This window comes from Stegostoma tigrinum, chromosome 7, assembly GCF_030684315.1.
Source record: "Stegostoma tigrinum isolate sSteTig4 chromosome 7, sSteTig4.hap1, whole genome shotgun sequence".
Taxonomy (NCBI): domain Eukaryota; kingdom Metazoa; phylum Chordata; class Chondrichthyes; order Orectolobiformes; family Stegostomatidae; genus Stegostoma; species Stegostoma tigrinum.
Window position 1 is genome coordinate 5,839,570 of NC_081360.1, and position 15,786 is coordinate 5,855,355.

The window sequence follows — 15,786 nt, forward strand, 5'->3', positions numbered from 1 at the left end:
GCTGAGAGGTGGCAAATGGAGTTTAATGCAGGCAAGTGTGAGGTGATGCACTTTGGTAGGAGTAACCGGAAGGCAAAGTACAGGGCTAATGGTAAGATTCTTAGTAGTGTAGATGAGCAGAGAGATCTCGGTGTCCATGTACACAGGTCCTTGAAAGTTGCCACCCAGGTTGACAGGGCTGTTAAGAAGGCATACAGGGTTTTAGCTTTTGTTAATAGGGGGATCAAGTTCCGGAACCATGAGGTTATGGAGAAGCTGTACAAAACTCTGGTGCGGCTGCACTTGGGAGTATCGTGTACAGTTCTGGTCACCGCATTATAAGAAGGATGTGGAAGCTTTGGAAAGGGTGCAGAGGAGATTTACTAGGATGTTGCCTGGTATGGAGGGAAGGTCTTATGAGGAAAGGGTGAGGGACTTGAGGCTGTTTTCATTAGAGAGAAGAAGTTTGAAAGGTGACTTAATTGAAACATATAAAATAATCAGAGGGTTAGATAGGGTGGACAGGGAGAGCCTTTTTCCTAGGTTGGTGACGGCGAGCACGAGGGGGCATAGCTTTAAATTGAGGGGTGAAAGATACAGGACAGATGTCAGAGGTAGTTTCTTTACTCAGAGAGTAGTAAGGGAATGGGATGCTTTGCCTGCAACGGTAGTAGATTCGCCAACTTTAGGTACATTTAAGTCGTCATTGGACAAATATATGGACGTATATGGAATAGTGTAGGTTAGATGGGCTTGAGATCGGTATGACAGGGCCGAAGGGCCTGTACTGTGCTGTAATGTTCTAAGTTCTATGTAACCATTTGAGGCATGATAGTGACAGTAAATAGAGCAGGCTTTGAGCATTCAGAAAAATGAAAGGGGCGCTTTACAGTGGTTGAAAGTGATACCTGCATTTATATAGTACACCCCAAAGCATGTGACTGCCAGTTAAGAAGTTTTGAAGTGTAATTACTGTTGTAACACAGAAAACATGGCAGCCAAATTACACACGGCAAACTTCCACTAACAGCAAGACCATAATGAACGGATAATGGTTTTTGTGACTCAACTAATAAAGACTGATCACAACATCAAGAATAAAGCGCTTTGAGATATCTGCTGGTTGTAAAAGGTGCTACACTTATGCATTTTTTTCTTTATTAATTCTATGTTAAGACTTCAGGAGTTAGAGAAAGTTTAAGAATCAAATGAAACAAGCTATTTTTTACAAATATGCTACAAAAGTCTGGGTTTTCAAGTTGTGCAAGTTCTGTAAGGAATGGAGATCTGATAGAATGATGCATAACAGTTGTTTCCCGAGAACTTGTTAAAGGACTAACCAGTTTTCTTTCCTTACATGTGACTCTGTGCTTAAATTGGTTCAAGGCGAAAAGGGTTAAATTAAGAGGAGACATTACATAGACTAGGCTTGCATTTCCTTGAATGTTGGAAGTTAAAAGCAAACTTAAATTGTTTAAAGTGGGAGTGATCTAATAGAACCTTTTTTTGTGTTATGAAAGGATATGTTTGGAATAATGTAAAGAAATTGAGCTCAATTTTAGTGGACGAATTGGAGTCTTGATGGTATAAACTCTAAATCTTGAACCCAGAAGTGACCTTGGTAGTGTGTTGGTTGTGGATGCACCTGGATGCACCCACCTCTGGGAGTTCTTTCTAATTAGGACTAGTAGTAGGAATGTCATTGGTAGTATCTAGTACTTTTAGTAGAAAGGCCATGGCTGCCATTAAAACAAGACCTAGACCGGCAGAGACACCAGTCTCCATAAATGGGTACAATGGCGTGATATAACGCCAACCAAGTAATAACTGGCCTAATATGTTAAGGAGCAGTTGCGCCTACTCTTCCAAATCTCCTGATAAAGCAGGGCAAGACTTCTTGCCATCAAGAATATTTTCCAATCCATTTTCTCAAAAGGGTTTAATTATTTATTTAGGGCCTTGCAAGTCTACCTGCCACGGCAGATATTCACTACTGCTGAGAGGCTGGGGAAAAATAGACAGAGGGAAGTTCATGCTGCAAAACAAGAAACATAATTCAAAATTTAAAGCAAGGTTGTTCAGAGATGATGTAACAAAAGGCAACTTGGCACAAAGGGTATTGGGAATCCAGATTTATTTCTACAATGATTTTCAGACTTGGGATCAATTGAAAATTTTAGAGATTGAGAGAGTTTGTTAGGTAAAAATTCTGAGGATTACGGAGCCCAGGTAGTCAACATGGAATTAAGTCAGTCGAGTTACAGTCATAGACACATACAGCATGGAAACAGACCCTTTGGTCCACGCAGTCCATGCTGACCATGTTCCCAAACCAAATTAGTCCTACTTGCCTGCACGTGGCCCACATCCCTCTAAACCTTCACTATTCATGTTCTTATCCAGATGTCTTTTAAATGTTGTAACCAGCATCCACTACTTCCTCTGGCAGCTAATTCGACATATGAACCACTCTGTTTAAAAAAAAGTTGCCTCCTCCCCATATCCTTTCTAAATCTTTGTCCTCTCACCTTTAAAAACGTGCTCCCTAGTTTTGAACTCCCCCTCTAAGGAAATGACCCTTGCTGTTCACCTTAACTATGACCTTCACAGTTTTATAAATATCCACAAGGTTACAATTTAACCTCCAATGCTCCTGTGAAAAAAGTCGCAGCCAATCTAGGCTGTCTTTTTCTATCCAAAACCTGTCATTCCTGGCAACATGCTGGTAAATTCTGTCTGAACCTTCTCCAACTTAATAATATCCTCCCTATGTCAGGGCAGCCACAACTACACGGAGTACTCCAGAATGTAGTCCTCACCAATGTCATGTGCCATCCCATATCCTACATCAAAACTCTGAGCAATGAAGGCAAACAGGCTAAAAGCCTTAACTACCCTGTTGATTTGTGACACAAATTTCAAAGAATTATGTACCTGTATCCCTCAGTCTCTGTTCTACAACATTAACCAGGGCCCTACCTTCAATTGTATAAGTCCTGTCCCTTGTTTGCACTTTGGTAAAACTACACATCACATTTACCCAAACTAAACTCCATCTGCCACTCCTCAGCCCATTGACCCACTTGATCAAGACTTCTTTGTAATCTTGGATAACCTTCCTCAATGTCCATGAATGTTGGTTACATCTGTAAACTTGCTAACCATGTCTCCTAAATTGTCATCTAAATCTTTTATACAAGTGCCAAACAAAATGGACCCAGTACTGAACTGTGTGGAACATCACTGGTCACAGGCTTTCAGTCTGAAAAACAACCCTCAAACACCACCCTCTGTCTCCTACCAGCCAACCAATTTTGTATCCAATTGGTAAGCTCTCCCTGAATCCCTTGTGATCTAATTTTACTAATTAGTCTTCCATGCCAAACCTTGTCAAATCATACGTCTTTTGTGAACTTCTTTTCATGCTGTTCCATCATCTCTTCTGAGCATTTGACTGTATGCAACTACATACTATTCAGCTGTCCTGTGTGTTTTCACGGTATTGTTTGTTTTCAAATGCTTACCTAGCTTTGCTCACAAAATAGATGCAAATAATTAAAACAGTCTATCATAGCTCTGTACAGAACTACTTTAATGCCATCATAATGACCTCCAATTGCTGAAAGAAAGACATAAGATTGTATAGAATGTGCTGAATTGAAACCACATCAATGGTTCTGCTCGACTCAAGCCTATTCCCGTTTTTACCTCATCTATATCTAACATAACAATCTATATACCTTTACCTGTCATTTCTATATGTTTTTACATGGATTTATACTATCCACTTCAATGTCTCCTATAATAGTGAATTTCACATTTTCATTTCTCTTCAGGTGAAGAGATTTCTTCTGAATTCCCTTTTGGATTTTTTGGTGACTATCTTATTATGCTGTTTCTAACTATAGGAAACATTCTCTGTATGAATCACTCTGACAAAATTTTTCATTTCATTTCATCTCTGCAGAAGTTCCTCAGGGGAGTGTAAGAGGCCCAGGCTGAAGTTCCTCCTGTTCTAAAGGTGTGTTATAACTTGCCCAAGCATGTTCATTAAAAACAAAAGTAACTGTGTAGATTAAAATAACACAAGTGTCCAATATTTATTTTTGCATACTTCACCTGACATTGTGGTTACTCAACGGAGACATGACAACCACTGCTACAAATGGCTCTTCTTATGACACCGGGCAGCACGGTGGCTCAGTGGTTAGGGACCCGGATTCAATTCCAGCCTAGGGTGACTGTCAGTCAATGAAGATTTTGCACATTCTCCCCGTGTCTGCGTGGGTTTCCTCCAGGTGCTCCGGTTTCCTCCCACAGTCCAAAGATGTGCAGGCGAGGTGGATTGGCCATGCTAAATTGCCTGTGGTGTTCAGTGGTGTGTGGGTTATAGGGGGATGGATCTGGGTGGGATGCTGCAAGGGAAGTATGGATTTGTTGGGCCAAAGTACCTGTTTCCACACAGTAGAGAATCTAATCTGATTTTATCTACTACTCCACATTTTCACTCAAACCAATAATACATCCTCATCTATTGAATCAAGGTAATCTCTAACTATAGCATTAATGCTATCCTTGATTAAGAGTACTACTTCCACGAGCTTATTCTTTTTGAAATGTCATATACCTCTCAATATCAGGACCCAATTCCTGTAATCCTGCAGCTCTGATTCCGTAATGGCCATCAGATTATATTTATTTAGTTCAATGTGCTCTGTCAACTTGTTTACTTAGTTATGAATGCAACGTGCTTGTAGTTTTGTCTTTTTATTATCTTGACTGTTGACGTATTCTTGACACTTAATTTCCCATACTGATATTTTGGTCTACTTCCTTAATTCAATCACTTGATTTTATTGCAGCTACTCAAGCATGTTCCCTTGCTCTCATTGTTTAAAGTCCTCTCTACTTTCCAGTTACATGGCTTGCTAGAATACTGGTCCTGGTATGATTCAGGTGCGGACTGTCCCAATGCCCCAACTTTCCCCAGCACTAACGCCAGTGTCTCATGAACCAGAGACAATAGGAACTGCAGATGCTGGAGAATCTGAGATAACAAGGTGTAGAGCTGGATGAACACAGCAGGCCAAGCAGCATCAGAGGAGCAGGAAGGCTGATGTTTCAGGCCTAAGCCCTTCAGAAAAAGGGTCTAGACCCGAAACGCCAGCCTTCCTGCTCCTCTAATGCTGCTTGGATTGCTGTGTTCATCCAGCTCTACACCTTGTTATCCCACAAGACGGAACCTATTTTGCCCAGTTCTGGCACTCAGTAGGCAACGTAGTCTTTGGGGTTTAAATTCTTGGCTGCATACAACAGCAACTATCTCTCACTATGCAATCTCTTTATTACCACTACATTCCTTCTTACTCACTCTACTTAAAAAGAGTTCCTGTCAAACACCGACATGGTCATTTAGCTCATCCAACCTGCAGCATTCACTTGCATCCAAACAAGCTGACAGAATCTCAAGCCTGTCTGACAATCAGAAAAGCTGAGATTCCCACCCTCTAGGTCCCTTTATCTGCCTAACACTCAGTCACAGCCTCCCGTTCCTGACCAATGAAAAGATCCAAACATAATGGCTACAACTGCCTCCTGGTACCAAATATGCAGCTAACTTTTTCCGTCCTGATGTATTGTAGCATCATAGCTTAGTCTCCACCTTAAGTTTTGAACAGAAACTAGTCAAGCTGTAAATTTTACTGGAATGTTTGCTCTAGAACACACAGGCCTCCAAAAACTCCCCATGGACTCTAGCTATGATGCAGTACCTGCCTCCCATCCCTAATATGTGGTTTAAAAATGAATTACTTAAATGATTAATTATTTGTTTCCTTTTTTGTGTGTTACTAACCCTACTACCAGTTGTGATACTACTTTCAATCTTATGTCTTTCTCCTACTGAGTCTTCTAACTGATGCTAATTGCCTCTGCATCATATTTTCTTTCACCCTGACCATCAAAGAACACAATGCAGTCATAACTGATCTCATTGTGTAGAACAACAAAGGAGAAGAATTAATAAAAAAAGGGGTTCTGGTTTTACATTATAGCACTATACACTGCAAACAGTTAAATTTCAATTACATGCTTTAGAATAAATTGGGTGGCAGTGGAAGTCTTGCTATGGATAACCTTGCTTTCTTGTCAAATCATGAAAAAAATAGGAGTTATATAAATCAAGCACAAAATTGTAAAAAGTATAATGATATTTGAAACAGAATGTATCAAGTGAAATGTATAACCATTGTGATGCTCGCTTTTACCTTGGCTCTACAGTCTGATTCAGACTGAGCTCAAATTCAAGGCCAAAAGGCTGTCTCAGGTCTTCCTGAAGGCGCTGTTCTGGTTGTGCAACCTCCTCACTATTTTTTTCTTTCATGTCTTTCAGTTTCTCTTCAAAATAACTCTTTAGTTGTTCCAACTCAGAAAAATGTTGCTTTTGTAATTGCTCTCGTTGTTGAACAAGTTCTTCTTTTAAACTTAGTATATCTTCCAGTCGAGATGTACGAGACAGCAAATGTTCCTTGAATTCTGTTCATAAAAATGTAGATTTCAAAAATACATAAATGGCCAGCATTTACAATAAACATTAGAAATGTATTGGTATAAATCCATCTGAAAATAACTCCCTGTTGACCTATACTAGTAATGTGATATGAATGAAAGTTGAACCAAAAGGCAGGACCCTCCATTGGGATGCAGCTACTAGTTTAGCTTTCCTAAATAGCTACAAGTTTATTGCTTATGGTATTGGTTCCATTGCAATTCTGTTTGAAAAATCTAAAACACAACATTTGTATTCAACTTCCACATATAGCCAATTAAAATTAATCATGCCACAATTCAGGTCAGGAGTGAAAAGCTACTTTATTCAAATGGTCCCAACATGGTTTGGGTGTACTGTTCGGATTGAATACAATAGCTACAAAGAATACACTTGCCTACCAGTTCTTGCCCAAACTCAGCCTTGAAATGAAACAGTAAGTGCCAGCTGGACATTCTAAAAGCTAGGTTTAATACGATCCACATAATACACTTACAGCAAAAAGAACATCAGATTGATTCGCTTCCTACCAGCAGCAGAACACAGTGACTGATCATATCACCAAGAGTTGCACTCTAGCAGAGACCAATTCATATACAGATTGGGAATCAATTTGTTCTCCCATATCACACCAGGAATAGAAATTTTCTTCAAATATAAGCAACTGAACAGGCCATGCAGAAAAAAAATGATGATAATAAACAAAAAGTAAAATCTGCAAGATCTAAGGCTAAAATGGAGCATATCCAATTGAAATGGTTAAGAGAGACAAAACAGGGACATGGCTATAAACTCCTAAAAGCAATTCAATTCAAACAATTCAGCCATGAGACACGGGGGAAAGAAAAATAGGCTGAAGGAAGGTATAATACCTGGTTAATTCCATTATACAATTCCCAGTAAACAGAGATGCCAAGGGGTGATTGAACTTTCCAATATTGCATAGCAATGATTAGGAAGAATAATTGCTCTTCTGTTGCTAACTTGTTTCCTAATGTATGAATCCATGACATTGAGATTTTGCAGAATGAAGATGCAATGATACACCGGTGTAACATTATTCATAAACTGGTCAATGTTGGGGGTCCAGGTGGGCCTCATCAGTAGGTCTAAGGCAGAATTAAATGGACTGCCACGAAAGATATGTATAAATTCAGATTCGTAGGCAGATCCACAATATATCCCGTACAGTTTATTTGTGCCCCACAGTGTAATTAAAATTTGGTGCAGTTTTTGAAGTTAGACTTGATTGGCAAAACACAGGATTTGTTTAAAAGAAGTTGACAATGGGAGAAGTATTTTGGATACAGCAAGGTCAGGAATGGATGTTACAGGTTCCAGGATTGAGATCTTTCATAAAGATCAGGGAAGGTGGTAAAAGAGGGGGAGGTGTGGCTTTGTTAGTCAAGGACAGTATAATGGCGGCTGAAAGAACTTTTGACAAGGACTTGTCCACTGAGGTGATATGGGCTGAGGTCAGAAACAGGGGAGGAGAGGTCACACTGCTGGGAGTTTTTTTATAGGCCTCCGCAAAGTTCCAGGGATGTGGAGGAGAGGATTGGCAAAACTATTCTGGGCAGAAGTGAAAAGAACAGGGTGGTCATTATGGGAGACTTTAACTTCCCTAACATTGACTGGAAATGCTATGACTCTAGCACATCGAATGGATCAGTTTTTGTCCAATGTGTGCAGGAGGGTTTCCTAACATAGCATGTTGAAGGGCCAACAAGAGGGGAGGCCACACTGGATCTGGTACTTGGTAATGGACCAGGTCAGGTGCTTGATTTAGTGGTAGGTGTGCATTTTGGAGAGAGTGACCACAATTCGGTTACGTTTAGTTTAGCAATGGAAAGGGATAGGAACATGACAAAGGGCAAGAGTTCCAGATGGGGGAAGGTCAATTATAATGCGATTAGGCAAGACTTAGGAGGCATAGAAAGGGGTAGCAAAATGCAGGGGATGGGGACAATTGAAATGTGCAGCTGGTTTAAGAAACAGATATTGCGTGTTCTTGATAGGTATGTCCCAGTCAGGCAGGGAGGAAGTGATAAGGTAAGAGAACCGTGGTTTACTAAAGAAATTGTACCTCTTGTTAAGCAGAAGAGGGAGGCTTATGTGATGTTGAGACAAGATGGTTCAGATGAGGCAATGGAGAGTTACAGATTAGCTAGGAAGGATTTAAAAAGAGAGTTAAGAAGAGCAAGGTGGGAACATGAGCAAACATTAGCAGGTAGAATAAAGGAGAACCCTAAAGCTTTCTATAGGTATGTGAGGAAAAAGAGGATGACTAGGGTAGGAATACGGCCAGTCAAAGACAGAAGTGGGAAGTTGTGTATGGGCCCTGTAGAGATCGGAGAGGTGCTAAACGAATATTTCTCATCGGTTTTCACTGAGAAAAAGGAGAATATTGCAGAGGAGAAGACTGAGTTACGGGCTACTAGAATTGAAATGACTGAAGTTTGTAAGGAGGAGGTGTTATCAATTCTAGAAGGTGTGAAGGTAGATAAATCCCTGGGCCAGATGGGATTTTTCCGAGGATTCTCTGGGAAGCTAGGGAGGAGATGGCAGAGCCTTTGGCCTTGATCTTTGAGTCATCATTGTCTACAGGATTAGTAACAGATTACAGGACGATTGCAAATGTTGTCCCCTTGTTCAAGAAGGGCAGTAGAGATGACCCAGGTAATTATAGATCAGTGAGCCTTACATCTGTTTAGATTAGATTAGATTCCCTATAGTGTGGAAACAGGCCCTCTGGCCCAACAAGTCCACACCGCCCATTGAAGCATCCCACCCAAACCCATCCCCCTATAACCCACTCACCCCTGAACACTACGGGCAACATAGCATGGCCGATCCACCTAGCCTGCACATCTTTGGACTGTTGTAGGAAAACTTTTGGAAAGGATTATAAGAAATAGGATTTATAATCATCTAGCAAGAAACAATTTGATTGGAGATAGTCAACATAGATTCGTCAATGGCAGGTCGTGTCTCACAAACCTCATTGAGGTTTTTGAGAAGGTGATCAAGCATGTGGATGAGGGTAGAGCAGTTGACGTGGTGCACATGGACTTCAGTAAAGCCTTTGATTAGGTTCCACATGGTAGGCTATTGGAGAAATTGCGGAGGCATGGGATTGAAGGAGATTTAGCAGTTTGGATTAGAAAGTGGCTTTCTGTAAGAAGGCAACCAGTGGTGGTTGATGGAAAATATTCAGCCTGGAGTCCGGTTACTAGTGGTGTGCCTCAAGGATCTGTTTTGGGACTACTGCTGTTTGTCTTTTCACAAATAACTTGGGCGCAGGCATAAGTGGATGCGTTAGTAAGTTTGCAGATGACACTAAAGTCGATGGAGTGGTGGACAGTGTGGAAGAATGTTGCACGTTGCAGGGAGACTTGGATAAACTGCAGAATTGGGCTGAAAGGCAGAAAATGGAGTTCAATGTGGATAAATGTGAGGTGATACACTTTGGGAAGAATAACAGAAAGGCAGAATACTGGGTCAATGGAAAGATTCTTGGTAGTATGGATGTGCAGAGGGGTCTTGGTGTCCATGTACATAGATCCCTGAAAGTTGCCACCCAGGTTGATAGTGCTGTTAAGAAGGCATACGGTGTGTTAGGTTTTATTGGTAGAGAGATTGAGTTCAGGAGCCATGATGTCAAGCTGCAACTGTACAAAACGCTAGTGCGGCCTCACTTGGAATATTGTGTACAGTTCTGGTCGCCCCATTACAGGAAGGACGTGGAAGCATTGGAAAAGGTGCAGAGGAGATTTACCAGGATGTTGCCTGGTCTGGAGCAAAGGTCTTATGAAAAAAGGATGAGGGCCTTAGGTCTGTTCTCACTGGAGAGAAGAAGGCTAAGAGGAGATTTAATAGAGACATACAAGATGATCAGAGGATTAGATAGGGTGGACAGCGAGAGTCTTTTTCCTAGGATGATGACGTCAGCTTGTATGAGGGGGCATAGCTACAAATTGAGGGGTGATAGATTTAAGACAGATGTCAGAGGTAGGTTCTTTACTCAGAGACAATGTAGTTAACTCAGCCATATTAGGGGCATTGAAACAGTCCTTGGACAAGCATATGGATGATGACGGGATAGTGTCGGGGGATGGGCTTAGATTAGTTCACAGGTTGGTGCAACATCGAGAGCTGAAGAGCCTGTTCTGCACTGCATTGTTCTATGCTCTATGTTCTTTGAGAATATGATAATTTAAATGGGTGTAAAAACAAACTACAACTTACAGTTTAATGCCCATCTACACTGCCAAACATCACAGTAAATGGAAACAGAGAGAACTGTGGATGCTGCAAAGCAGGATCAGACACAAAGTTGCTGGAAAAGCTCAGCAGGTCTGGCAGCATCTGTGAAGGATTAAACTGAGTTAACATTTCAGGTCCGATGACCCTTCCTCAGAAGGAAACATGTCACAATGACACACCTGCAAACTGGAGCAACACCTCATATTCTGCAGTTTTAAAATATCTCCACCCCTCGTCACATCCCAAGTCCAACCCTCCCTCTCATCCCTGCTTCCTTGATCTGACACAACCTGTCCATCTTCTCTCTCACTTACCCTTCCCTCCTACCTCACTGACCACTCCCCACCACTCCCTACCTGCATTCACCTATCACCATCCCACCTACCTTCCCCAGCCCCACCCCTCCTCTCTCGATTTATTTCCCAGTTCCCTTTCCCCTCCCCATTTCTGAAGTGTCCTGTCCCAAAATGTAAACTTTCCAGCTCCTCTGATGCTGCCTGGCCTGCAGTGTTCCACCAGCTCCACACTGTGTTATCTCAGAGTTACTGTCCTTTTTTGATCTTTATGTGACACCTTCCCCTCTCCGTATTAAGTACGAGGTTGAGTACACAGTAATATGTGGAGGGTACATTGATTATTCAACTTGGAGGCATTCAAAATGAATGAAAAGATACAAATACTTCTGGTTGAGGACAATCCCACCAATTTTAATTCAGCATTGTATATATTACAGGGTTAGCAAACTCACTACTTGGAAACACAATTTCTTCGAACACTGCAACTCCATTTTCAGTGTTTTATCAAACATTTATTTTCCACTGCATTTGAAACACATGGTGTTACATTGTGGCAAGTTTAAATTGAGATATTTGTCTTGGCAATCGTTGAAGTAGAAATCACACAAAAGATTTACCGATAAGATCTTCGTGGCTGGTCCTCGAATCCTCAAGCTGAGATCGCAGGTGCACAATCTTCTGCTCAGAACGCAATTTAAATTCATCATAGCTCTCTTGCAATTTCTCCATCTGTCAAATAAAAATGTGACACAATGTTGGCTAACAGAGTGAATCGTTGACTTATCGTCCCCTATTCCAGTTCCACCTTTGAGAATAAATGATTCCAAAGTTACTAATGCTGACATTTACTCCTTTTATACTGCAGGTTATATAATGACAGGAAAAAGACAAGGTAACAGAGTAACAGCAGTTCCCATAAAAGATGGTGGCCATTCTTTCATTCAATTTCAACAGACTAGCAGCCTCCAAGGATGTCCACAAAATCAAACATTTAGATAGATCATTCCAAGATAGCCAGGATGCTTTAACTGCTTCAGTGTAGTTACGAATTTCACAGAGCCCTTAGTTTTGACACTGCAATTGGCCAAGTTAGAACTAACAGAGTTTATTAGATGACATTAAGGCAAAACAATAAATTTTTAAGAACAAATACAGGAAATTATATTGCATGGTATAGCCATAAGGACTAATGCTGGAGTGGTAGGGACAGGTTAAAAGTAAAGAAAACACTTGATGCCTCCACCTTGTATAGATGTAACACTTACACCAGTCTTTTTACATTCTTTGGATAGCAAGAGAATTATGAATTAACCAAGTTCAATTACCAATCATATCGTCACAGATTCAACAGCTTCTTGAAAAGGAAAGTAGAATTTTGGCAAGCATGACATACGAAGTAAGTATAACAAAGGCAACATGCTATATTGAGCTTCAAATCTTAAACGGATGGCAAGGCCCTCACCTGGAACTATTTCCACTTATACAAGCATAGCCACAAAAACCACTTCAAATAGTTTTGCGTCCTTTACCGTTACCCACCGAGAATCCTGCAGAAATATCTCCGATCGCCCCCAATTTGCCTTTGGAAACACCTAAGATACCATCATCCAAACACAGTACACTTAAAGACTCGGCTCTACTTGAAACCATCTCTCTTGATCCACTGCCTGTGTTTATCATCACAAATCCCATTTCAGTGCCACTGACTCTAACCCTCTGTGCAGCCTGAATCAAACCGTTCCTAAATTGGACATTCTATTTGATCCAAGTGACCTTCCATCACCAAAACCAGGTACTTCCTTGTTCTTATCATCATAAATCTCAATACTGCTTCAGCGCATCTGTCACTGGAAATCTCACCCATGCTTGTCACCTCTAAACTTGATGCTTCCCAATATGCTTTCGACCAGTATTCCCCTATTCATTAGACGTAAATTTCAGCCATTGCAAAACTCTGCTGTTCACATCCTAACATGCCCCATGCCCCAATCATTCATCAATCCTAATGCCTGTCACCTCCACAGGCTCAGAGTCAGAAAATGTATTGCTTTTAGAAATTCTTTCTTGTTTCCAATATTTCAAATCAGCAATACACTCCCCATTTTTTTCCCATGTTTCTATTGCTTCTCGTTAAACATATTCTTTATAAAACCTCTGACTCAACTTTTATTTATTTATCCTAATATCTCCTTAAATGGCTTGGTATCAAAAAACATCTTCAGATGCATTCAAGATGTGATATGGTTAGTACACAGCAGCTTATAAACAAGAAATTATCTTCAGGTGAAATCTCAAAATGAATTTTAAGACATGTGGAAAAGTAAGAGTTAGAAAAGTTGGACTTGAGCTATAAACCAGATTTCCAACGGCATTAATAAGTTCTACTCACTTCTGCGAGACGGTCCTTTTTTTTATCAAGTTCCTTCATCAGCTGCTGCTTCTGTTGAAATTCTACTTGAATCTGATCTTGAAGTTTTGCCAAACTAGATTGGTGGAGACTTTCCAAGTTCTGACGCTCATCTATAACAGAACATGATTGAGTAAATTTCACTTTTTAAAAAGAATATTGATCACTCTGTTTGGAAGTGGTAAAATGGACAGGAAATGAAAAACAGGAGTGTAAACTGATTTCTATGCCACAATATCACACGGCAGGTAAAAAGAAAGGAGTTGGTCTACATTGTTTATTTTTAGTAAACAGTCTTTTGTATTTTTATTCAAAGCAAACAATATATTAGCTAACTGTTGCAAGGAACAACATCAGGAAGAGGCTGCTCAGCATGGACTGCACTTCCATTCCATGAATGACAGTTCCGTACTCTGAACTGTATTATAAATGCTTGGCAAAGTATTTCACTAACTTTGTCTATCGTATGCTCTCAAAAAAAAAAGTGTCAATGATCAAGGCTCATTAAGTACAACAGTAACACAGACAAGGTCAAATTATCAATGGAAAGAATTAGCTAATGTCAAGTTCCTGTCACAAGAGGATTCTGTATTGGGGACTGATGGAGAAAGAGAAGACCAAGAGAAAAGCAAACAGTTAAGACTTTGGGAGTTCCTGGTTAAGAAGAGGGGTCAATGCACCTGAGTTCAGAAAAGGCTGGAAAAAAAAAAGGAAGAACAACAAAAGAAATCAGGGGACTGAATGTTTGGAGCTTAGGAGGAACAATTGGATTTCTTTCTATACACTTCAGTTTTAAACATTTGTACAAGACAACATTGTTAAGAGTGACTTCCACATAATCTCTGTGGAGACAAAGTCTTGCCTTCACATTGAGAACACCCTCCATTGTGTTGTGTCACACTGTGCTAAATGGAACAGACTTCGAACAGTGGGCATTCATGAGGTTCTGTGAACAACAGCAGAATTGTATTCCAGCACAATCTACAACCTCATGGATTGGCATATCTTCCACTCAACCGTGACCATCAAGTCAGGGGATCAATCCTCGATCAATGGAGGGTGCAGGCCAGGCGTGCAAGGAAGACCACCAGGTATACCCAATAAAAATGCCTTAACCTGATGAAGTTAGCAAATACGACTACTTGCGTACCAAACAGCTAAAGCTGCAAATGAATGACAGAGCTAAGTGATCCCATGAATAACAGATCAGATCTAATCTCTGCAGTCGTGCCACGTCCAGTCATTAATGGTGTTGGACAGTGAAGCAACTCAGTAGAGGCGGCAGCTCCACAGAAAACCTCACCATCAACGACGGAAGGGTTCAACACATCAGTACAAGAGATATGCCTGATGCATTTGCAGCAATCTCCAGTCAGACATGCTGAGTGGATGATCCATCTAAGCTTCCTCTTGAGACACCCAACTTCACAGATGCCAAGCTTTAGCCAGAAGTCACACAATAACAGGTTTTAGTCCAAGAGGTTCATTTGAAGTCACAAACTTTTGGACTGCTGCTCCTTTGTCAAGTGGAGGGAAGTGCACAGGCACAGAATTTATAGGTGGAGATATCAAAAAAGTGTCAAAAGATAGTATAAAGGGTGCAAGTGGAGTGTCAAAAGGCTGAATAACAAGCCTTTGCAGGTGATCAAGAGTGTCAAATGGCGTGAGTAAAGTGTCAACCATTGAATGGCAAGTGAAGGGATGGCCTAAGCCTCAGCCAATTTGACTCACACCATGTGATCTCAAGGACACTGCGAAGATTGAAGGCCCTGACAACATTCCGGCAATAGTACTGAAGACTTGTGCGCCAGTGCTTGCCAATCCTTTAGGCAAGCTCTTCCAAGACAGATACAACACTTGCATCTACCCAACAATGTGGAAACTTAGGCCAGGCATTTCCTATAAAGGACAGCAGGATAAATCCAGCTCAGTCAATAATCTCCCATCATATCTACTCGATCATCAGTAAGTTGATGGAAGGTGTCATCAATAGTGCTATTAAGCAGGTTAGCAATAACCTGCTCAGTGATGTCCACTTTCTGACAAAGCCACTCAGCTCCTGGCCTCATTACAGTCTCGGTTCAAACATGGACAAAACAGCTGAACTTCAGAGGTGAGGTGAGTGTGACAGCCCTTGACCTCAAGGCTGCAGTCGACAGTGTGGCATCAGGGAACGTGTACTAAACTGTAATCAATTAGTATGAGGGACAAACTCTCTGCTGGTTGGAGTCATACCTGGCAAGAGGAAGAAAGTTGTGGTTGTTGGAATTTAGTCATCTCAGCTCCAGGAC

At 41.0% G+C, this 15,786-nt stretch overlaps 1 protein-coding gene across 6 annotated transcripts in view; it reads right to left on the bottom strand.

Moving 5' to 3' along the window:
• Positions 1 to 15,786, bottom strand: part of pcnt (pericentrin) — a 323,443-nt gene that overhangs the window by 215,303 nt on the left and 92,354 nt on the right. For all 6 annotated transcript variants that reach the window (XM_048534231.2, XM_059647013.1, XM_048534228.2 and 3 more), the window contains 3 exons: positions 13,478 to 13,608; positions 11,706 to 11,817; positions 6,246 to 6,513 (listed from right to left, as the gene is read on the bottom strand). In XM_048534231.2, coding sequence (XP_048390188.2) covers positions 6,246 to 6,513; positions 11,706 to 11,817; positions 13,478 to 13,608 — 511 coding nt within the window. The remainder of the gene's footprint in view (positions 1 to 6,245; positions 6,514 to 11,705; positions 11,818 to 13,477; positions 13,609 to 15,786) is intronic.